Source organism: Leuciscus leuciscus (assembly GCF_965113295.1).
Source record: "Leuciscus leuciscus genome assembly, chromosome: 2".
NCBI lineage: Eukaryota > Metazoa > Chordata > Actinopteri > Cypriniformes > Leuciscidae > Leuciscus > Leuciscus leuciscus.
Genome location: NC_138726.1, coordinates 64,780,408 through 64,805,123, shown reverse-complemented (window position 1 = coordinate 64,805,123; position 24,716 = coordinate 64,780,408). Strand labels below are relative to the sequence as shown.

Here is a 24,716-nt window from a genome sequence, read left to right as displayed (position 1 = left end):
GTTATTGCACCGCATGTTTAACAGTGCTATTGTTCTCGGCCTCATCAAAGTTCACACAAGTCACAAAGTTTTCACTGAAGCATACCGACTCTGAAACAAGACCAAATATTAGCACGTAACATTTTGGACACCTTTGTTTTTATGCATCTTTGGTTTTGTTTGCATTTCTTCTGAAACACCCTGTTTTGAAATTGTTTAACAATTTTTAACATCACCATTCTCAATCTATTGTAGCGTGTCTATTTTCCTGACACTTTGAAAAACAGACTTCCTAGAATGTCGGCAGCTGGTAGAAATTTCTGTTGCCTGCACCACCTAATCTAGAGCTAAAGAAAACATTTACAAGAGTTGTGAATGTGCGTTTTGTATGTTGAAATGTATGTTATTAAATTAAAAAGGCAAGACAAGGACACCTCTTTCTATAAGCGACCCTCAAAATGCATACAACAAAACACATGTATGTGTACAATGATTTATCAGAAAATTACTTTTGTCTCTTTGTTTGAAGAAAAACTTAAATCAGCTGGTGCTTGATAACTATTGAAGTTATTAAACACCCCTTAATTCGGTAATGATGTGTTTAATGCGATATTTATATCATGTTTTAATTTTAACTCAATACAGGTCTATGAACTTTAACATCTTAATATTTGGTCATAATTTGGTTAGTATCCTAACTACTTTCTAAATGTTTGTTAAAGAACGTATTGTGAACAATTCACCCATGCATATGTTTTAAACGTGTAATGTTTAAAGGGACAATGTGTAGCTTTTTAGGTATTTTATTATCTAAAATCTATATTTTTATTCATAAATATGCCCTCAATGGTGTACAAATACCTATGCCAATGTTCAGACTAATCCTCGTAAACGAAGAATTTATTATCTTTATATACATGGGACGGGTAAGTCCACGGAGGCTTCCATGTAGTTCCGCCATCTTGAAAAACTATAATAGCAGAGAGGGACAAAAAGTACTAGGCCAACGCGTTTCCACAACGCGTTTCGTTCAGAGCCAGCGTCACGTGACTGAAGCCAGCAGAAGCGGAGGAGCAGAGCAGTGAGAGGCGCTTGTCACTGCACCGGCAAGTTTAAAAGGCTGCACTGCACGGTTATTTATACACCGTTCATTCATACATACATATGAGTCACAGGATAAGGAGTCCTCGTCGTCGAAAAAGTCCAAAATAGATCGTAAAAGGAAACGTGACCGGAGATTACAAAAACAAGGGTTACTGTCAGGATAGCTAATGCAGGAGAAAGCTTTCAAAAGAGACCCTGAAGTTGCCTGCTTTCTTCTCGACAGGTAAGTCAATGTTACAGTCTTAATTACAAGCTTTTTTTTCATTGCTTGGTTGTGTACTTTATTATATAGACAGTCGAACATTTATAGTTAAAAGTTAAACAGGCTCTTTGATGAATAGCAGCTATTGAGTAAAGTAACGTTAGAGAAGGCTCTGATGATGATGATATCTAACAATGCACATACTTCAAAAAATATAACGAGTAAAGAAGGCATTACTACTAATTACCATAGTTAATGTTTTTGACAGTCAGTAGTTCATACTGTAACATTCTTTTTTTCGTTGTTTCAAGTTTCAGTTTGTTTTAAATAACAAACATGTTCACCCGAAGAAAAACTCGAAGTGCTATTATAAGACATCCTGTCATAGCTTTTTGGTACATAACGGCTACCGTAGATGCAACGCGCATTTGAAAAAGTGAGGCGCTGGAGAGCATTATTCGTTTGAATGCAAAATACAATTTCACCACTAGATGGGAGAAATTCCTACACAATGTCCCTTTAATCAGATTTTGTAATTTTTGTAATTTATTTTTGTAAATCTAAAGTTTTTGAACAGACGCTGTTTAGTAAAAATAATACCTTAGGTTAAATTTAAGCAAAAATCATTTGCATCATACATAAGTCTTCTAAGAAGATAAATAGAAGATATGATTTTGATAAAACTTTAAAGATTTGATTTAAACAGTCTTTTAATTTTAAAATATCTAATTTAAACTTTTACGGTTATGCTTTTAAATGAATTTAGTATAAAACTCTGGATGTAGTGTGCTCTGGAACGCAGACTAGCTTTACTGTGACATTATCCCCCGAGGCTCGTCTGGTCTGTACCTCCTCTCGTCTCTGTACGGGTCTGAAGCTTCAGTTCACACTGTAGTTTATCCCTGAAGGATCTGGGGCTGTTTTGTTTATGACAACTTAAACTATTTGCTTTTTGGATTGTTTTTTATCGTTGCATAAAGAACTACTTCACCTCTCTGGAAATGTAAGGTTTTTTATTTATATATTTATTTAGCTAAAACTTTGTTTACATTTTTTAAATACATTTTAGTAACATATGTTATTATTCATTGGTTATATATTTTATTAATAATTATTTAATTTAAAATAGAGATTAGTTAATTTTTTAGAACCGTGTGTGTGCGCGTGCGCAAAACAGCTTAGAAATGATATTAAATTATTTATTTATTTTATAGTTTTCTGTGATGGTCATGTTTAGGTGTACGGGATACAATATGCAGTTACAGTACAAACATCATCATGGCTATGGAAAGCCCCCACCATAAAAATTTAAATCCTGCATGGACAAAAAAAATGCTGATTGAATCTTTTCATATAACTGAGGTTTAAGACAACTAAGTACAGTTTTTCAATAATCTAAAGTTTTTAAACAGACATTGTTTAATAACAATTATACTTTAGGTCACCGTTAAACAAAATAATTACAGTAATCTTCTAAAAGATAAATAGAAGATGCGTATGTATTTAAACTTTAAAGATTTAATTTAAACAATCTTTCATTTTAAAAGATCATATTTAAAGTTTTATGATTATGCTTTGAAAAAAATTTAGTATGAACAAAACTTTGGCTCTGGAAAGGCGTTAGCAGACTAACATTACATACGCTGTGATATGATGCACAGAGGCTCCTCTGGTCTGTCACCCTGTATCCTGAAGCTAACATTATCAGGTCCATAGCCAGCCTATTGAAAGGGGGGGTTCTTTTTTTCAAAAAGTGGACCTTTTTAGCAGTTTTTCTCCTCCTTTTGGGTTTAATTATGAGGTTCAAATATTTCATTTTGGTGACCTTTTATGCACTAATTTGTGCTGGATTAGCTTGTCTGCTGGTATCTTAACGAGCACGCTTTTTGATGCACCTAAAATATTTACTGCATTGTTGTCAAATTGCTTCCTCATGTAACACCTTTGTCAGTCCATACACAGTTCATAATAATCTATAATAATAATAATATCCGTTAATAATCTGTTACACAGATCTTTATTATATTAAATATTAATCAAATTATTCACACCTTCACAAAATCCAAATATTCAGTGTAAGAGTAAAAATGACATAACATTATTTATATTAAGTTTATTTGATTCACAGCTTATTTAGAGTTTTGACCTCGACAACCCAACTGTATTTTCCGCAAACAGTCTAACTAAAAGATTGTTTTGGTTGAATCGGTTCAAAGGAGTCATTAGTTCGCGAATCGGACGTGTCATTAGCGGACTCCGGCAGTTAGGACATCGCACAAGATTTGTCAACACAGAAAACATTTCATCATAGTTTTGTTTTGTTTATTGAAAGTGTTTTTCATGTCAGCTGAATGGGCGGAACGCTTTTCAGAGAAGATAAGGCAACGTAATATTTTTTTTTTTAGCACAACACCCAGATGTCACAATATATCAGATGTAAGTAGTCTACAGTTTGGTGCAGGTGAGGACACATTTGAGCTGCACGCACTGCAGTCTGAGCTGGAAGCTGTTGAGAAACAGATCCACAACCTTTTATTGAGACAGGCCGAGCTGAGAGACCGGTGTTTGGCTCTTGAAACATCACGTGCCGATGCACACAAATCAGTGTTTAACGTTACTAACCCGCTGACTCCGACCGCGTCTACTCCGTGCGTTCCTCAGCATCGGTCGAAATCAGCCATGGTCTCGTTCACTCCGGCTCCAACACGCCACCACGAAGCCTGGGTGGTTCCGCAGCGGAAGACGCGAGTCAGGTTTAGACCAAGACTTTCTCCGACCCTCCCGGTTTTCGAGTTATCGACACAAAACCGCTTCTCCCCTCTTCGCGAAACAGAACACGATGCTGTGATCATCGGCGATTCCATCGTTCGGCACGTACACGCTACGTTAGGTAAAAGTAAGGTGCAAAGTCACTGCTTTCCTGGTGCTCGTGTTTCTGAAATCGCTGCTCGCGTTCCCGAGATCCTGAACGGTGACGAGCGCGTCGGAACTGTGGTCCTGCACGCGGGAGTGAACGACATCAGGCTGCGCCAGACGGAGATTCTGAAGAAAGACTTCAGGAATCTGATCGATACGGTACGCAGCACATCGCCTGAAACAACGATCATTGTGTCAGGACCGCTTCCCACGTACCGACTAGGGCATGAAAAGTTCAGCAGATTATTTGCGCTAAATGAATGGTTAATGTCATGGTGCAATGAGCAGAAACTGCTCTTTGTAAATAATTGGAATCTGTTTTGGGAGCGTCCTAGGCTTTTCCGTGCTGATGGCTTACACCCAAGCAGATTCGGAGCGGATCTTCTGTCAGATAACATCTCCAAAATGTTAAATACCCTTTGACTAGTAACCAAAAGTCCAAATCATAGTCTCTGCTGCACCAATTCAACTGATATAAATACTAGTGTAGAACATTGCATAGAAACCGTGTCTATTCCTCGTTTAGTGAGATCAAATAATAAATCTAATGCAGGATCTAGGAAAAATCGAATTGTTATTAAAACAGAAAATGTTGCTATTAGTAAACAAAAACTATTTCTAAAGCTAGGTCTTCTAAACATTAGATCACTCACACCTAAGGCAGTTATTGTAAATGAAATAGTCACAGATAATAGCTTCGATGTACTTTGCCTTACTGAAACCTGGCTTAAACCAAATGATTATTTCGGTATTAATGAGTCTACTCCTCCTGGATACTGTTATAAGCATGAGCCCCGTCTGATTGGTCGTGGCGGAGGTGTTGCAACCATTTATAGAGATATTCTAAATGTTACTCAGAAAACGGGTTATAAGTTTATTTCATTTGAAGTACTTGTACTAAATGTTACGCTCTTAGATGTTAGAAAAACATCCCTATTATCTCTAGCCTTGGCTATCGTATATAGACCGCCAGGGCCTTACGCTGATTTCCTAAAAGAGTTTGCAGATTTTCTCTCAGACCTATTAGTCAATGTCGATAAAGCATTAATTGTTGGAGATTTTAACATACACGTAGATAATCCAAATGATGCGTTAGGAGCTGCGTTTACAGATTTATTAAATTCATTTGGGGTCAAGCAAAACGTCACCGGACCAACACATCGTCTTAATCATACACTCGATTTAATTATATCACATGGAACCGATCCAACCGATATAGATATCATTCCACAAAGTGATGAAGTCACTGATCACTACATGGTAACTTGCATATTACGTACTGCTGTAATATGTCATGCAGCGTCGCGTTATCGACCAGGCAGAACAATCCTTCCATCCACCATAGATAATGTCTCAAATTGCTTATCTAATCTGTCTCAGCTGCTGCCTGAACCCAAACAAACAGATGAACTAGAAGAACTAAATAGCACTATGAGCACCATTCTCTCTAGAACATTGGATGTGGTTGCACCTATTAAATTAAAAAAGGTCAGAGAGAAAAATAAAGCACCATGGTATAACAATACTACGCATGTTTTAAAGAGAGAAACCCGTATTTTAGAGCGTAAATGGAAACAAACTAATTTAGAGGTCTTTAGAATCGCGTGGAAAGACAGTATGTCACGTTATAAAAAGGCCCTAAAAGCGGCCAGGGTTGAGCACCTCCGCAAACTAATAGAAAACAACCAAAATAATCCAAGGTTTTTATTTAACACCGTGGCTAGACTAACAAATAAACAGACGTCACCCGAACAAAATATCCCGTTACAGTTCAGTAGTAATGATTTCATGAACTTCTTCACTGAGAAAATAGAAAGCATCAGAACCACAATTGTAAACGCTCACTTAAAAATAAATCACTTCTAGTCAACGACTTAATAACCACAAACAACCTGGACTTTATGTTTCTAAATGAAACCTGGCTAGAAGACAACTGCAGTGCAACAATCCTCAATGAAACAGCCCCTCCTAACTTTACTTTTATGAGTGTCTGCAGAGCTGTTAAGAGAGGTGGGGGTCTAGCTGCTCTTTTTAAAGATATTTATCAATGTAAGCAAATATCATTTGGGAATTACCTGTCTTTCGAATATTTGGGTACTGTGTTAAAAGGTGCTCCTCGCATTTTACTTATCATTATTTACAGGCCTCCAAAATATTCTCCAGCCTTTGCTGAGGACTTTACAGAACTGTTATCAACAATTACCTCAGAGTTTGACTGTTTTGCCATTGCTGGAGATTTTAACATTCACATAGATAATGCAGAAAACAATATGGCAAAAGAAATCAAAACTGTTTTAAAAACTTTTGATCTGACTCAGCATGTACATGGACCCACACACAATCATGGACACACTCTAGATTTACTTATCAGTAAGGGTCTAAACATTTCATCGATTTTTATTAAGGATGTAGCACTGTCTGATCATTTCTGTATTTTCTTTGATATATTGATCTCTCCTGCCACTGAAGCTGGATCTGTGTCTGTCAAGAAGAGATGCTTAAATGAGAACACTAGTGTACTATTTATGAAGGCTATATCCTTAACACCAAGCATATCTGCTGACTCTGTTGATTTTCTCCTTGATTCTTTTAACTCAAAAGTTAAAAATATAATTGATGATATTGCTCCTGTTAAAGTCAGGAAGAAGAGTGGCAGACAAAAAGCACCTTGGAGAAACTCAACAGCAGTGCAACATATGAAAAGACAATGCAGAAAAGCAGAGCGCATGTGGCGGAAGACAAAGCTTGTAGTCCATTATAACATCTACAAAGACAACCTTCATGCTTTCAATATGGAACTAGGCAAAGCTAGACAGACTTTCTTCTCAAATATTATAAACAGCAATTTAAACAACACACGCACTCTTTTTGCTACTGTAGAGAGACTGACAAACCCCCCAAGCCAGATTCCTAGTGAAATGCTCTCAAACAGCAAGTGCAGTGAGTTTGCTTCTTTCTTCTCTGAGAAAATCAATAATATCAGAAAGGTGATCAGCACATCCTTGAGTTGCACTGGGGTCAGACAGATCAGACCACCTGAGAAAGTAGTTACTATGTCTGACTTCAAAGAAATTGATGGCAAAATTTTGGAAGAAACCGTACAACACCTTAAAACATCAACATGCGCCCTTGACACACTTCCCACATCTTTCTTCAAAATTGTGCTAAACAGTTTAGAAGCAGATCTTCTAGAAGTGGTAAATGCCTCACTTCTCTCTGGGAGTTTTCCAAACTCCCTGAAAACTGCAGTTGTCAAGCCCCTCCTGAAAAAGAGCAATCTGGATAAGACCATATTAAGCAACTATAGACCGATCTCAAATCTTCCTTTCATAGGCAAGATCATTGAAAAAGTTGTCTTCAATCAGCTGAACAAATTCTTAAGCTCGAATGGATACTTTGACAATTTTCAATCTGGTTTCCGACCGCACCACAGCACAGAGACAGCGCTCATTAAGATAATAAACGATATTCGCTTAAATACTGATTCAGGCAAATTATCAGTGCTGGTACTACTCGACCTCAGTGCTGCATTTGACACTGTCGATCATAACATACTTCTTGACAGGCTGGAAAACTGGGTGGGGCTTTCTGGGATAGTCCTAAAATGGTTCAGGTCATACTTAGATGGGAGAGGTTATTATGTGAGTATAGGAGACCATAAGTCTGAGTGGACATCCATGACATGCGGAGTCCCTCAAGGCTCAATTCTTGCGCCACTCCTGTTCAACCTGTATATGCTCCCAATGAGCCAAATAATGAGAAATAACCAAATTGCTTACCACAGCTATGCAGACGACACACAGCTGTACTTAGCCCTATCGCCTAACGATTACAGCCCCATTGACTCCCTGTGCCGATGCATTGACGAAGTCAACAGTTGGATGTGTCAAAACTTTCTTCAATTAAACAAAGACAAAACTGAAGTTATTGCGTTTGGAAACAAAGATGAAGTTCTCAAAGTGAACGCATACCTTCACTCTAGGGGTCAAACAACTAAACATCAAGTCAGGAATCTTGGTGTGACACTAGAGTCAGACCTTAGTTTCAGTAGTCATGTCAAAGCAATAACTAAATCAGCATACTATCATCTGAAAAATATTGCAAGAATTAGATGCTTTGTTTCCAGACAAGACTTAGAGAAACTTGTGCATGCTTTCATCACCAGCAGGGTGGATTATTGTAATGGACTCCTCACTGGCCTTCCCAAAAAGACCATAAGACAGTTGCAGCTCATACAGAACGCTGCCGCCAGGATTCTGAGCAGAACCAGAAAATATGAACATATCACACCAGTCCTCAGGTCTTTACACTGGCTCCCAGTTAGATTTAGGATTGATTTTAAAGTATTATTACTGGTATATAAATCATTCAATGGCCTAGGACCTCAATACATTGCAGATATGCTCACTGAATATAAACCCAACAGATCACTCAGATCATTAGGATCATATCAGCTAGAAATACCAAGGGTTCATTCTAAACGGTAATGTGAAACCAAGATGGCGGCGCGAGTACATCGCGAGGCTCGCGGTCTCTCCAGATTCTGCAATTTAGTAGTATTTTTCTTGCTCATTTCGGGTCTGTTCGTGCAGAACAGTTGTGCCTTAACATCGTACACCCAAGGTGAGCTTTTGGATATTGGTTTGCGAATTTCCGACAGTTTTATGGACAACCTTCGACTCCTTCCTGAGATCGCCAAAACACCCGGGGCTATGCACTCTGCCCGGCCGGGCGGAAGTGCTCGCAGGCGGCGTCGAGATCGTAAACAAAGGCGGGGGAAGCGCGGAGGACTAAGAGCTAAGCTAAAGCTAACACCACACCGGCTCTCTTTACCCAGCATTTTCCTTGCCAATGTACGGTCGCTGTTGAACAAAATGGAGGAGATTCGACTCAACATCACATACAGCAAGAGACTTTTGAACTGTAATGTTCTAATTTTCACGGAAACATGGTTAAACAGCGGAATACCGGACAACGCTATTGAGCTAGCGGGACGCCATACATTCCGGGCGGATAGAACATTAGATGGCTCCGGTAAGACCAGAGGTGGTGGATTGTGCATTTACATTAACAAAGCTTGGTGCACAAACTCTGCTATTGTTGGGAGACATTGTTCAGCTAACCTTGAGTTTCTCATGGTTAAATGTAGACCGTTTTATCTACCGCGGGAGTTCACTTCCACTATTATAACTGCAGCCTATATTCCCCCGGATGCTGATGCCAAGTTTGCTATGAAAGAACTTCACGCAGCCATCGGTAAACAACAGACCGTTCACCCGGAAGCTGCGTTTATTGTTGCGGGTGATTTTAATCATTCAAACTTAAAGTCAGTGCTACCGAAATTTCACCAGCATGTTTCCTGTCACACCAGAGGAAACAAAACCTTAGACCATGTTTACACAAACATGGCTGGAGCTTACGTCGCGACACCCCTCCCCCACCTGGGACAGTCAGATCACCTTTCTTTGTTCCTCACCCCCAAATATGCACCTCTCATCAATCGCGTGAAGCCATCAGTGAAGACCATCAAGGTGTGGCCTGTGGGGGCAGATTCCTCACTCCAGGAAAGGTTTCTACACACAGACTGGAGTATGTTTGCTTCTCAAGCCACCAGTGGCTCTCACACGGACATTGACTGCTACACCTCCTCTGTACTGGATTATATCAATACCACCATTGACAGTGTTACAACCCAGAAGCAGATCACCACATACCCAAATCAGAAGCCATGGATGAACAGGGAAGTGCGACTCCTATTGAAGACACGCAACACTGCCTTCAGATCAGGAGATGCACAAGCCTATAGCACATCCAGAGCAAATCTGAAAAGGGGCATCAAAGAGGCCAAGCACTGCTACAAGCTTAAGATAGAGGGACACTTTTCCAACGCTGACCCTCGGCGCATGTGGCAGGGCATTCAGGCCATCAGTGACTACAAACCCACTCACTCCACCCCCGCAGCCACTGATGTCAACTTCCTGAACGAGCTAAATGACTTTTATGCTCGCTTTGAAAGAGACAACAGAGAAACTGCCACCAAGCTCAAATCCTCAGCTGACCACCCGCCGATCACACTCTCCTCCACAGATGTCTGCAATGCACTGAGCAGGATCAGCGCGCACAAGGCTGCTGGACCAGACAACATCCCTGGACGCGTACTCAGGGCATGTGCGGAGCAGCTCGCTGGGGTTTTTACAGACATTTTCAACCTGTCTCTTGCCCAAGCAGCTGTACCAACATGCTTTAAATGCACTTCCATTGAGCCAGTGCCAAAACACTCCAGCCCGAAGTGCCTTAACGACTACCGCCCTGTAGCACTCACACCCATCGTAATGAAGTGCTTTGAGCGGCTGGTCCTGGCACACCTAAAAGACTCTCTTCCATCCACATTGGACTCACACCAGTTTGCCTACCGTAGCAATAGGAGCACAGAGGATGCAGTTTCCATGGCACTGCACTCTGTGCTCACACATCTGGACAATAAGAACACTTATGCACGCATGCTGTTTGTTGACTTCAGCTCAGCATTCAACACTGTCATCCCAACTAAGTTAATAGCCAAACTTGGAGACCTGGGCATCAACACCTCCATGTGCAACTGGATTTTGGACTTTTTGACCAACAGACCCCAGAATGTTCGATCAGGCTCCAACTGCTCCACGTCCATCACACTCAACACTGGTGTACCACAGGGCTGTGTGCTAAGCCCGTTTCTCTACTCCCTCTTCACCTCCGACTGCAAGCCTGTGTACGGATCTAATTCCATCGTCAAGTTTGCGGACGACACTACGGTGATTGGTCTCATCAGCAACAACGATGAGACTGCCTATAGGGAGGAGATCAAGCACCTGGCCACATGGTGCACTGAAAATAACCAGCTCCTCAACACCACCAAAACGAAGGAGCTCATCGTGGACTTCAGGAAAGTGTCAAGAGGCACACACGACACCATCCACATCAATGGAATGGCTGTTGAGCGTGTCTCCAGTTTCAAGTTCCTGGGGACCCACATCTCGGCGGACATGACCTGGACAACCAACACCTCCAGCCTGGTCAAGAAGGCTCACCAGCGCCTTTTCTTCCTGAGGACACTGAGGAAGAATCAGCTTTCCTCCACTATCCTGGTGAACTTCTATCGCTGTGCAATAGAAAGCATCCTGACCAACTGTGCTACAGTGTGGTATGGGAGCTGTTCTGTTGCAGAGCGCAAGGCACTGCAGCGGGTGGTGAAAACCGCCCAGCGCATCACTGGGACTCCACTACCTGCCATCGAGCACATCCAGAGGAAACGCTGTCTGCATCGAGCTCGCAGCATCCTTAAGGACTCCTCTCACCCAGCCCACAGACTGTTTTCTCTCCTGCCCTCCGGCAGGCGTTTCAGGTGCCTCCGGACCAGGACCAGCAGACTAAAGAACAGTTTTTTCCCCAGAGCTGTCTCTTTATTAAACTCTAACCCTCATTGATCCCACTCCCCTCATATACTGATTGACTCTCCTCTCCCTCCTCACACCTGCCTCCATTTTGTTATTTGCAATACTATAATGTTCATTTGCACTGCTGACTGTTATTACAGAAACAACTGTTTACATATGCATCTTGCACTACTACCTTGACTGGAATATGCTCAATTTGCACTGCCGACTGTTTATTTACAGTACCGACTGTTTACATATACATTTGCAATACCGTACTTTAACTGTAATATGCAATTACTTCCACTGCACTTTCACTCGGATAGCTTCTGTCCAAACTTTATTTGCACTACTTTAAATCCATTGTTATACTGCTCATTTTAGCCTAACTTATACATATATCTATTTGTAAAATTCTGTTTATAGTAATAGCCATCTGTATATTATGCTCACATTCTGTTTATAGTAACACCCATCTGTATATATATATTCATAGTACATATCTATCTGTAAAATTCTGTTTATAGTAATAGCCATCTGTATATTATGCTCACATTCTGTTTATAGTAACACCCATCTGTATATATATTCAGTACATATCTATCTGTAAAAATACTGTTTATAGTAATAGCCATCTGTATATTAGCCATCTGTATATACATCTGTATATTATATTCAGTACATATCTAGCTGTAAATTCTGTTCACAGTAATAGTTATCTGTATATTATATTCATAGGACAAATCTATCTGTAAATTTTTGTTTATAATAGTATTCAACTCTATATTTATTCAGTACATATCCATGTTCTGCACTTATGGAACCACTGTATATCCTGCACTTGCTGCTATTGCACTTCTGGTTAGACCTAAACTGCATTTCGTTGCCTTGTACCTGTACTTGTGTAATGACAATAAAGTTGAATCTAATCTAATCTAATCTAAACATGGTGAGTCTGCTTTTAGCTATTATGCCAGCCACAGCTGGAACCAGCTTCCAGAAGAGATCAGATGTGCTCCTACAGTGGTCACATTCAAATCCAGACTCAAAACACTTCTGTTTAGCTGTGCATTTACTGAATGAGCACTGTGCCGCTGTTCGTCCGACTGTTTGTACTGTACTGTATTTTACTCTATTTTTCTAAACTGTTTTAATTATTCTTATTTCTTTTAATTATTTTAATTTCTCCTATGTCAGCAGGGCATTTAGCCCGAAACTGTAAATGCCCACTCAGAAGGTGATAATGTGAAAGTGATTAATGTGGGTTTGAAAGTAGAACAGTATTTAAATGACGATATTAAAGTTTTCGTCTGAGAAAGAATGTGAACGCAGTGCTAAAGTGCTAAAGAAAGTGAAAAGAACGTGTGAGTAAATGAGGGAGAAAAGAAAGTTAAAGGAAAGTTGATAGATGGAAGTCGTAAGAAGATTGAAGGTTAAAAGAAGGTTGAAAGATTTAAGTCTTAAGGGAATCCTTTGAAAGAAAGATCTATAATAAATATTCTTTTTTATTTTTTAAAAAGTACTGTATTTTATTTTATTTTTCTAAACTGTTTTAATTATTCTTATTTCTTTTCATTATTTTAATTTCTTCTATGTAAAGCACTTTGAATTGCCATTGTGTATGAAATGTGCTATATAAATAAACTTGCCTTGCCTTGCCTTGCCTAAACGTTCAATCTTCAATCGCGCCTTATAATTCAGCTTCAATTATCACCCCGCAAGAACAATTACAGTGCTTTACAACTATAGAACAAAAAGAGTTAAATAAACTTATCACTTCATCTAAAACAACAACATGTTTATTAGATCCTATACCAACTAAACTACTGAAAGAAGTGTTACCTGTAGTGGAAGAGCCTCTCCTCAATATTATTAACTCGTCTTTATCTCTAGGTCATGTTCCAAGAACATTTAAACTGGCAGTTATAAAACCTCTCATTAAGAAACCACAATTAGATCATAATAATCTAGCAAATTATAGACCCATTTCAAATCTTCCATTTATGTCTAAAATATTAGAAAAAGTGGTGTCCGCTCAACTGGGCTCTTTCTTGCAACAAAATGATATCTATGAAAAGTTTCAGTCTGGATTCAGACCGCATCATAGCACTGAAACTGCGCTCGTTAAAATCACAAATGATTTACTTTTAGCTTCTGACCAAGGCTGTATCTCAATACTAGTTTTACTTGATCTTAGTGCTGCGTTCGATACTATAGATCACACAATACTCTTAGATCGACTACAAAATTATACTGGTGTTCAAGGACAAGCACTAAGTTGGTTCAAATCATACCTATCTGACCGCTACCATTTTGTCTATTTAAATGGAGAAAAATCGATCATAACTCCAGTAAACTATGGAGTGCCGCAGGGATCTGTGTTAGGCCCTCTGTTATTTTCAATATATATGATGCCGCTTGGAAATATTATAAGGAAACATGGAATTAGTTTCCATTGTTATGCTGATGACACTCAAATATATATTTCATCAAGGCCGGATGAAAACGCAAAATTTTCCAAATTGACAGAGTGTGTTAAAGATATAAAAGATTGGATGACGCGTAATTTTCTTTTATTAAATCCAGACAAGACAGAGGTAATACTTATCGGTTCAAAAAACCGCCCACAAAACCTCGCACAATACAACTTTAACATCATAGGATGTCCTGTTACTTTATCCGCTACAGTAAAAGACCTGGGTGTTATACTCGATTGCAACCTGTCTTTTGAAAATCATATTTCATATGTTACAAAAACAGCCTTTTTCCACCTTAGAAACATTGCTAAGCTACGTAATATGCTATCAGTTTCTGATGCAGAAAAGTTAGTTCATGCATTCATGACCTCGAGACTGGATTACTGTAATGCCTTATTAGCTGGTTGTCCTGCATCCTCAATAAACAAGCTACAGTTAGTCCAAAATGCCGCCGCTAGAGTTCTTACGAGATCAAGAAAATATGATCATATAACACCGATTTTATCATCACTACATTGGTTACCTATAAAGTTCCGTATTAATTACAAGGTATTGCTACTGACTTATAAAGCCCTAAACGGCTTAGCTCCAGTCTATTTAACGGATCTTCTATCGCCCTATAATCCATCGCGCTCTTTAAGATCACTAAATTCAAGGCTTTTGGTCATACCTAGGATATCCAGAACCACCAAAGGAGGGAGAGCATTTTCACATTTGGCTCCAAAACTCTGGAATAGTCTTCCTGATACTGTTCGTTGCTCAGACTCGCTCTCCCAGTTTAAAACTAGATTAAAGTCGCATCTCTTCAGCCAGGCATTCATATAATCCTACAGTTCAAACTACAATCCGGCCTCTAGCTCATAAATGCCAGAGGAGAACTGGCCCCCGACTGAGCCTGGGTTCTCCCAAGGTTTTTTTTCTCCATTAGGTCACCTGATGGAGTTTTAGGACACCATTAGGTCACTTGATGGAGTTTTTCGGTTCCTTGCCACTGTTGCCTTTGGCTTGCTCAGTTGGGGATATTTTGGGGATATTTAATTAAATTTTATCAATCAATAAATTCCTCTTGAAACAAACTTTGTTGTATTATTTAAATTTAATACTGTGAAGCTGCTTTGATACAATCTGTATTGTGAAAAGCGCTATACAAATAAACTTGACTTGACTTGACTTGACCCAGCAGTAATTCAGGAAAAAAATACCCGAATGCTCCACATGAAACTTCGGTCTTCTGATCTTTTATCATCGTGTCAATTCTCAATTGATTTTGATTAATATGCGCGAGGGAGCGAGAGAGAGCAAGATAGTTTGAAGACGGTGAGAGTGCGCGCAACCAGGCCTCTCTCTCTCTCTCTCTCTCTCTCTCTCTCTCTCTCTCTCTCTCTCTCTCTCTCTCTCTCTCTCTCTCTCTCTCTCTCTCTCTCTCTCTCTCTCTCTCTCTCTCAGTAATATGTGCCCTGTCACAAGCGCAGCAGTCATCTACATCACTCATCGATCAAAATAAGGCTTTGGCGAGACAAAAAAAATCGCTTGTGAGAGAGACGGAGGGAGAGCAGGGAAAGGAAATGCAGCTGAATGAACACGCTGCATGTTTTAAATAGCGTAAAAACATTTTTTATAACGAAAGGCAATTTGTTGATTCTGTGGCGAACCGCCACGAATTAGTCTATGTGTGGGAAACACTGACTAATCATTCCAGATAATTTACCTCAAGCGGTCTGCTTTGAAGTTCTCAGAGGAATAAGACGCGCACCGAAGGAGAAGCATTTCCATTGGCTCCAGTCTGCCGGTATTGGCCAATCACAAAAGTCGATATTGCACAGCCAATATCACTGAATATCCCACTATGTTTTATTATTATAATTGCGCTACGTTTATATGGCTATTATATTGTAGACTATTGAGTGGATAAAATATAGAAATCCTTTTAATTAAAAAAAAAATACCCTTCTTGACACTGTCTTCAAACATTCATCAAAACCATCTGTCAAAACTACATGATCGAGGACTAGCATGGTTAAAAGGTCAAACTAACTGTCAAAACTATGACATATAATAGGGAGAGTCAATAGGTCAAACTAACCGTCAAAACCACATGATCGAGGGCTGGGAAGGGCAAAGGTTAATCCCTGACCCCTATACCGGAAGGTCAACCTGTCAATCAAAAAGGCCATCAAAAATTTTCACATAAGCACCATCATATGATCTACTAAACTTCTCACTGAATTTATACAGGAGTCTGTATCCAATGTGTATGCTACTTCCAAGTGTACAGCACGGCTTGTCACACAGGTGAAGAGCACTCAGTATCTTTTGAGAAGACCTCTGCTTCTTTTAACTTCAATGGGCCCAAAATAATCAATGCCAACATGAGTGAAAGGGGCTTCATCAGGCAACACTCTTTCAGCAGGTAAGTCCGCCATTTTTTGTTCAAGGAGTCTTCCTCTGTTGCGTCTGCAAACAACACAATCTGATATGACCTTTCTGGCAGCAGAGTTTGCATTTATAATCCAATACTTCCGCATTAAACTGGACAACATATAATTTCTTCCAGCATGACCTATCTGCTGATGAATGTGGCGCAGAATTAGTGTTGATACATGCAGGTCTTTTGACAGAATAGCAGGAAGCTTGGATTCCACTGGCAGTGAGGCTTTGCTTAACCGACCACCCACTCTGAGAATCTGTACAGTGGACTGTCCTTGGATATGGATTTCACACCACTCTGCAGCGAGGTAATTTCATCCTTAAACCGTTGATGTTGTACATACCGGATGATTGACAGCTCTGCCCTGGTAACATCTTGAGGTGTCAGACTCTGTCCTTTGAGCGTAGCCTTAAAGCTCTGCATTTGGCTTTCCACCTGTTGATGACAGTCTGTAGTGTCCATACTGAGGTCAGCAGAGGCATAAAGCTCCTTTCTCCTATGTCCCAATAACACAAGAGTATCCTTGATCTTAAGAAGCCAAGCTACAGCCACCTGCAATCTCTTCCAAGATGAAAAGTAATGAATCAGGTGGCTCATAGAATTGTCTGTGTCTTTAACAACAGCATTCACTGTCAAGTCCCTTTTGATCTCAGGGTCAGCGCCAGGAATCACCTGAAGGTCTACATCTAATTTAGGCCACCCATCCTTGGACTTATAAAGGAAATCAGGTCCCATCATCCATCTCCTTCTGTTCAGGAGATCTTCTGCCCTCATTCCTCTTGATGCTTCATCTGCTGGGTTCTCTTACGAGAGGTCTCTCGTACTGCGTAAGATATCTTACGCTAGGGGAAAATCCTTTTCCGCGAGAAATTGAAGCCAAAAATTATCCTTAATTTTGTAATAATGCAAAACGCGTTGCAGCAGCAATGCAGACATAGGCGAGACAGCTCGCGCGCCTATTGGCTGCTCTGCGGCAACTGCAGCAGCCTATCGAGCGAGGCCTGGCGTGACGTCAGACCCAATCAGGGCACTTCGCGCCCGCTGCGTCACGTCCCGCCGAAATGGGCGTGGTCTAGGCCTATAAATATCGCTCGCAGGCAGCTATTATCTGATTTTTCATCCTTCAAGCGAAGCACACGCATCGCTGGAGCTGGATTAGAAGCCGCGCCGTCGAGAGAGAGCACCTTCAGCGGGACGAGTCACTGAAGTCGCTGGCCGCGCCGCCTTCCTGCCTTCCTGCTGCGCTTTCCGGCGCTTATATCCTTCTCTTTTATTACACTGTATTTCTGTGTGTGTGTGTCGCCGCCGCGACACACATTTCTAAAAGAGCTAGCGTCTTTTTAAAGATGCCTTCCTGCGGCTCGTGCAGAGCCACACTCAGCGACGGGGACCGCCACGTGATCTGCGTTTCCTGCCTGGGTGAGGAACATGCAGCTCTCGCGCTCGCTGACGGCGGATGCCCTCACTGCGAGCTGATGGCAATGGCGACTCTGAGGACTCGCCTAGCCGTCTTCACCGAGACTGCTCCCCCGCCCGCCGCGGCGTCGCGCCGTAAAAAGCGCCGTGCCCAGCGGGCCCCGGAACCCTCCCTCAGCCGCCAAAGCTCGCCGGTTCGCCCGCTTGCTTCCCCGGCTTCTTCTGTTTCGCTTCCTGATGGACAGCGGCCGCCGTCTGCCGCCGCTTCCGTTGATATCGCGGATGAGGAAGCCCTGCTGGGAGAGGATGATTCCTGCTCTATCCTGGCGTCAGGCAGTGAGGATTGGGCGGGCTCTGAGGACCCCGCACCCCCTGCCCGCACGTCGTCAGGCAAGAGAGCTTCCATTGAGACGGAACTCATGCGAGTGCTCGCACAGGCCGCGGCGAGCCTCGGCCTCGAGTGGTCTTCGCCTGAGCAGCCCGCTCACAACCGGCTGGATGGATTTTTCCTGCCTGGGGAGCGCGCTTCGCCTGCGTCCAGACCGGCGCCCTTTCTTCCTGAGTTACACGAAGAAGTCGCCAAGTCCTGGAGCGCCCCCTATTCTGCTAGAGTGCGTCCTGCTGTTTCTTTGGCATTCTCCGCTGTTGACGATGCCAAGAACAAAGGATACCTCTCGCTGCCGCCGGTTGAAGAGGCGATAGCGGCCCACTTATGCCCGCCCTCCGCTGGACGGCGCGCTAAGCCGGCCCTACCCTCTAAAGCTTGCCGCACGACGTCAAGCCTGCTCCGCCGCGCTTTCTCCGCCGCCGGGCAAGCTGCGTCAGCGTTGCACACCATGGCAACGCTCCAGATCTTCCAGGCCGATCTCCTCCGTAAGTTGGATGAGGAAGGACCTGACGCGATCTGCGTGCCGGACTTAAGGAGTGCCACGGACCTCGCTCTTCGTGCTACTAAGTCCGCAGCACAAGCCATTGGACGGACTATGGCTTCTCTCACCGTGTCTGAGAGACATCTCTGGCTGACGCTCTCGGAAATGGCCGAGTCTGAACGCACCGCGTTCCTCGACGCCCCGCTTTCCGCCACAGGCCTCTTTGGATCCTCCGTCAAGGATTTCGCGGAGAGATTCGCAGAGGTACAGAAAGCGTCTCAGGCTATGAAGCACTTCCTCCCGAAGCGCTCCAGCTCTGCAGCAGGCCGTGCGAAACCGTCTGCTCAGAGCTCACAGCCACAGCCACCGTCCACTGCCTCCACTTCACAGCGCCGCCAGGCCAGAAGCGCGAGACCGCGCTCCCGCTCATCCGGTCGCCGCCCCACAGGACGTGGCTCGCGACCTAGGATCACGGTGAAGCCCGAGGCCCCGAAGTCGTCCTAGCACAGCTAGGAAAACGACGGTGTTCCAGTCCCGCTGCAGCCGGACTCACACCAAAGCTATTCGCTCGTCCAGTTCCAGAAAATGTGACTGTTCCAGTGTTTTCTGCAGCCAACAAGTCGGTTCTGTCACCCGCTTGCCTGCACACAAATGCCGTTTTCACGGCTACCCAGATAAATCCCCAAAAGAGTGTATTTTCTGGTGTCCCGGCCACGGCCGATGGTGTTTCATGTGTAGTAAGAATGCCCACTGCCCAGTGCCCATCCCTACACACAAGCACAGCCTGTCACACAGGGCTCGCGCACATAAAACCGACTCAGATCGGTTGCGCTTCAAACATGGTGAACGTGCCCACTACCCAGTGCCCACTAACACCACGTTATGCATGTCTCACGGTTTCTGTAAAAACGAAACCAACGTGCACTCGCTTCACGCAAGCGAACGATGCTTTCGGTGTGATAAATGTGCCCGCTGTCCCGCGCCCACATCCACACATAGACATGACAGTTCCCACGGGAACCGCCCAGCCCTCCCCCTCGCGGTTAAACACCGCAGAGGAGTCGAGCGCGGGCAATCTGCCCGCTGTCATCAGCGCGCCCCATGCCTCAAATGTCACGAGCGACACGCTTGTGTTACAGCACACCGAAGCTTCTCCATCGCTGAGCGAGCGGAGCGCGCTTCGTATTCAACCCCTAGCTATCCATGCAGACGCATGGGCAAAGCTACCCGGGGTTTCGAAGTGGGTGCTGAACATTATAGAAAGAGGCTATTCGCTGCAGTTTCGCCGACGCCCTCGCCGCTATGTGGCGCGCGTCGAGACCACGGTAAAAACAGAAGTAGCACATCTACTTCGAGCCGAAGTGACGAAACTATTGAGCAAAGGGGCCATAGAGCCTCTCTCTCAAGATCAGAGCGAAGGAGGGCTATACAGCAGATACTTCCTGGTACCGAAAAAAGACGGGGGTCTCAGACCCATACTAGATCTAAGGCAACTGAACAAAGTGCTTGTGAAGCGACAGTTCAGGATGCTCACGACCAGGCAAATCCTTGTGCAGATTCGCCAAGGAGATTGGTTTGTGTCAATAGATCTGAAAGACGCGTATTTTCAAATACAGATAGCGTCACGTCACAGGCGATATTTGAGATTCGCCTTCGAGGGCCAGGCATATCAGTACACAGTCCTGCCGTTCGGTTTGTCCCTAGCACCCCGTACATTTACGAAGTGCATGGATGCGGCGCTCGCACCCCTCAGAATGAGAGGCATGCGAGTGCTGAACTATTTGGACGATTGGCTGATTCTAGCGCAATCTCGCGCAGTGCTCATAGAACACACGACCATTTTACTCGATCACCTCGAGGATTTGGGTCTGAGTGTCAATTGGGCGAAGAGCTCCCTGTCACCCAGTCAGAAAATATCTTTCCTGGGCACAGAACTGGACTCACTATCCATGATAGCGCGACTATCACAACAGCGCGCGGTAGACATTCGACGCACAGCGAACTCTTTTCGCTGCGGCGCGTCTGTCCCGCTCAAGAGATTTCAGAAGATGCTAGGTCTCATGGCCTCAGCATCGTCAGTGCTCCAGCTGGGTCTGCTCCGCATGCGCCCGCTGCAGTTTTGGCTGAAAGCGCGAGTCCCACGCGAAGCGTGGGCACCCGGTTTGCTTCGCCTCAGGGTCAATCAGAAATGCGTTTCAGCTCTGAAACCCTGGAAAGCGAACGACTGGTACCAATCAGGTGTAAGCCTGGGGACTTCCTCGAGGGTGAAAGTGGTGTCCACGGACGCGTCCACCTCGGGATGGGGAGCGCTGCTCGAGGGCAGACCGTTCTTCGGCCAGTGGTCAGAACGGGAGAAGCTCCTGCACATAAACTGCCTCGAAATGCTGGCAGTAGACAACGCGCTGACGCGTTTTTGTCCCCAAATAAAAGGTCACCACGTCTTGGTCCGTTCGGACAACATGTCTGTGGTGTCCTACATAAATCGCCAGGGCGGCATCAGATCCGAGAAACTGTACAGGCTGGCAGAACGCCTCCTCAGGTGATAGAACGGATCAGGGAAGAAGGATGCTCAGTACTGCTGGTAGCACCGTTCTGGAAAAACCAACCTTGGTTCCCAGCCGTGATGCAGTTAGCAAGTACTGCCCCGTGGCCAGTACCAATGAGGAGAGATCTCCTCTCACAGGCCCGCGGCTCGATCTGGCATCCTCACCCGGAACTATGGTCCCTTCATGTCTGGGCCATCAACGGGTACATGTTGGACTCCCTAAAGGAGTATTAAACACGATCACGCAGGCTAGAGCTCCGTCTACAAGACGACTCTATTCTTCGAAATGGTCAGTGTTTTCGGGCTGGTGCACAGCCCGTGGTGTGTCACCCACAAACTGTGATGTGACGGAGGTGCTTTCCTTCCTACAAGAGCTGTTGGATGGGGGCAGGGCCCCCTCCACGCTCAAAGTTTATGTGGCGGCTATAGCAGCGTTCTCAGAAACAACGCTTGGTCAGTCAATAGGAAGGAACGATTTAGTCATCCGCTTCCTTAGAGGAGCTAAGAGACTGAATCCTCCCAGACCTCCCTCAGTCCCCGTATGGGACCTTTCTACGGTTCTGGAAGCCATGAAAGGTGCGCCATTTGAGCCTTTACAGTCAATCGATTTGAAACACCTGTCTTTCAAGACGGTGTTTTTGCTGGCTCTCGCTTCAGTGAAGCGCATAGGGGATCTGCACGCGCTCTCTGTGAGCGCGGCGTGCATGGAGTTTGGGCCCAATGACTCAAAAGTTATACTCAAACCTAAGCACGGTTATGTTCCAAAATCCCTCAACACACCGTTTAGGGCGCAGGTTATCTCCCTGTCAGCCCTACCGGTCCCTGATGAGGAAAGAGACGCGAGCCTCCTTTGCCCAGTCAGGGCATTACGAGCTTATGTGTCTCGCTCGTCTGTTTTCAGACAGACGGAGCAGCTCTTTGTTTCGTTTAGCGGACGTTCTAAGGGACTAGCCGCGTCGAAACAGAGCCTATCCAGATGGATAGTTGATGCTATAGCGCTGGCATACGCCTCCAAGGGTATGCAGTGCCCTTTGGGTGTCAGAGCGCACTCCACGAGAGGCATGGCCTCTTCGTGGGCCTGGTCAAGTGGGATTGCCTTGCAAGATATTTGTATGGCGGCAGGCTGGGCCTCCCCGTCTACGTTTATAAGGTTTTATAACCTAGAGGTTCCCGCCCTGCAGGCCAGGCTGCTGTCGGTCTAAACTACCAGTATTATCTGACCTGATGCGATCAGCTCAGAATGCTGCGTCTGCTGAGCACAGCTCAATGTTCGACAGTATAAAGCTGGGAAAACTGTGTAAGACCCACATTTTCCCCATCAGTTCAGGCCGTACCCCGCCCTGTCTGTATGATGAAATTCGCGTCCCATCGACGCTACTTTATGTGGAAAAGTGAGGCTGCACCCCTCCCTCTTCCCGGACTCCCTGTGAGTTCCCTGAGTGATTGTGCACTATATGTACCCCGGGCTTTCGCCCTTGGGTCTTTGGTGTCAGATCTCAGCATGCACAGCGTTTTACATTGGGTCCCCTAGCGTAAGATATCTTACGCAGTACGAGAGACCTCTCGTAAGAGAACGTACTCGGTTACTAACGTAACCTCGGTTCTCTCTAGAAGAGGGAACGAGTACTGCGTATCTTGCCGTGCATGCACACGCTCTGGTTGCTTCGATGATGAAAAACCAGATAATAGCTGCCTGCGAGCGATATTTATAGGCCTAGACCACGCCCATTTCGGCGGGACGTGACGCAGCGGGCGCGAAGTGCCCTGATTGGGTCTGACGTCACGCCAGGCCTCGCTCGATAGGCTGCTGCAGTTGCCGCAGAGCAGCCAATAGGTGCGCGAGCTGTCTCGCCTATGTCTGCATTGCTGCTGCAACGCGTTTTGCATTATTACAAAATTAAGGATAATTTTTGGCTTCAATATCTCGCGGAAAAGGATTTTCCCCTAGCGTAAGATATCTTACGCAGTACTCGTTCCCTCTTCTAGAGAGAACCGAGGTTACGTTAGTAACCGAGTACGTTTTCCTTTGTCCCCACATATCTCCACTGATCAACATCAGTTGCCTCTCTGATGACTGCAATTCTGTTGGCCACAAAGGTATAGAATCGCATTTAAGGACTGTTGTGCTGTCGGTCCAGAAAACGGACTTCTCCAGCCTAAGTTGCAATTCCTTCTGTAGCATGCGGTCTACTCTAACAGCGAGGACTGCAGCTGTTAGCTCCAGGCGAGGAATTGTTGTCTGCTTCAGCGGAGCAACTCTGGCCTTCCCCATCATAAATGCAACATGCATTATTCCTTTCCAGTCTTAAGTAAGAGACAGCTCCATACCCAACCTCACTGGCATCAGAGAAGTGGTGAAGCTGTACAGTGACAGGGTTGCCAAAGTCATTAAGCTTAATGCAACGATCAATCTTGAACTTTGCCACCTTGTGGAGATCTTCCAACCAGCCAGCCCATTGCTTAGCGAGAACATGGGAAATATCTTTGTCCCATCCAAGATTTATTTTACAGAGTTCCTGCAGTAACAACTTAGCCATCATGCTGAATGGAGCAAGGAAGCCCAATGGGTCATAGAGGGAGCTGACCACCGAAATAATTCCTCTTCTCGTCTGTGGTTGCTCTTGTGCTGAGGCCTTAAATCCAAATTGGTCAGTCTCAACGTACCACTGTAGTCCTAATGTACGTTCAACAGGAAGTTGATCTGTATCCAAATCCAGCTCCATCATGTCTTTTGCTCTGTGGCCTTCGCTGACAGAGCGCAACACTGCACAACTATTGTTGACCCACTTTGACAGAGTGAATCCTCCTTTCTGACAAAGTGCAGTTAAATCCTGGATCATTATCCTAGCTTCCTCTTCGGAGGCCATTGAACGGAGGCAATCATCGACATAAAAATAGTTTTTCACTGTGCTCACAACCTCTGGAGGGAATTGTTCTGCGTTGTCATCTGCAGTTCTCCTCAAGGCATAATTGGCACAGCTTGGTGATGATGCAGCTCCAAATAGATGTACCTTCATGCGGTATTCCTGCGAAGCCTGTGCAGTGTCACCACCTGGCCACCAGAGGAAGCGGAGAAAGTTAACGTGCTTATTTGAGACATGAACCCGGTGAAACATAGATTGGATATCAGCCACTATTGCAATAGGTTCCTGCCTAAATCGGACTAAAACTCCAATGAGGCTGTTGGTGAGATCGGGGCCTTGCAAAAGCTGATTATTGAGCGATATTCCTTTGTATGAGGCTGCACAGTCAAAAACAACTCTTAGATTGCCCTTCTGAGGGTGATACACCCCGTGGTGAGGGATATACCACACTTTCCCATTGCTCTGTGTCAGCTGGTCAAGTGGAACTGGCTCAGCATGTCGCTG

General features: G+C 44.2%; 1 protein-coding gene across 1 annotated transcript; it reads left to right on the top strand.

Moving 5' to 3' along the window:
- The first annotated feature begins 17,456 nt into the window (after positions 1-17,456).
- On the top strand, positions 17,457-21,303 carry LOC309492360 (uncharacterized protein). The gene is made up of 2 exons (XM_082161292.1): positions 17,457-19,192; positions 19,358-21,303. The coding sequence occupies exons 1-2, from the start codon at positions 17,865-17,867 to the stop codon at positions 19,392-19,394; spliced, it is 1,365 nt and encodes a 454-aa protein (XP_082017418.1). The 5' UTR covers positions 17,457-17,864; the 3' UTR covers positions 19,395-21,303.
- The last annotated feature ends 3,413 nt before the right edge of the window (positions 21,304-24,716 follow it).

Bases quoted from the DNA above. Each gene is read 5' to 3' on its own strand.
- LOC309492360 (XM_082161292.1), top strand. From the start codon at position 17,865: ATGCCTTCCTGCGGCTCGTGCAGAGCCACACTCAGCGACGGGGACCGC. The intron at 19,193-19,357 runs GCGCCGCCAGGC...GCCGGACTCACA, and splicing joins TCCACTGCCTCCACTTCACA to CCAAAGCTATTCGCTCGTCC.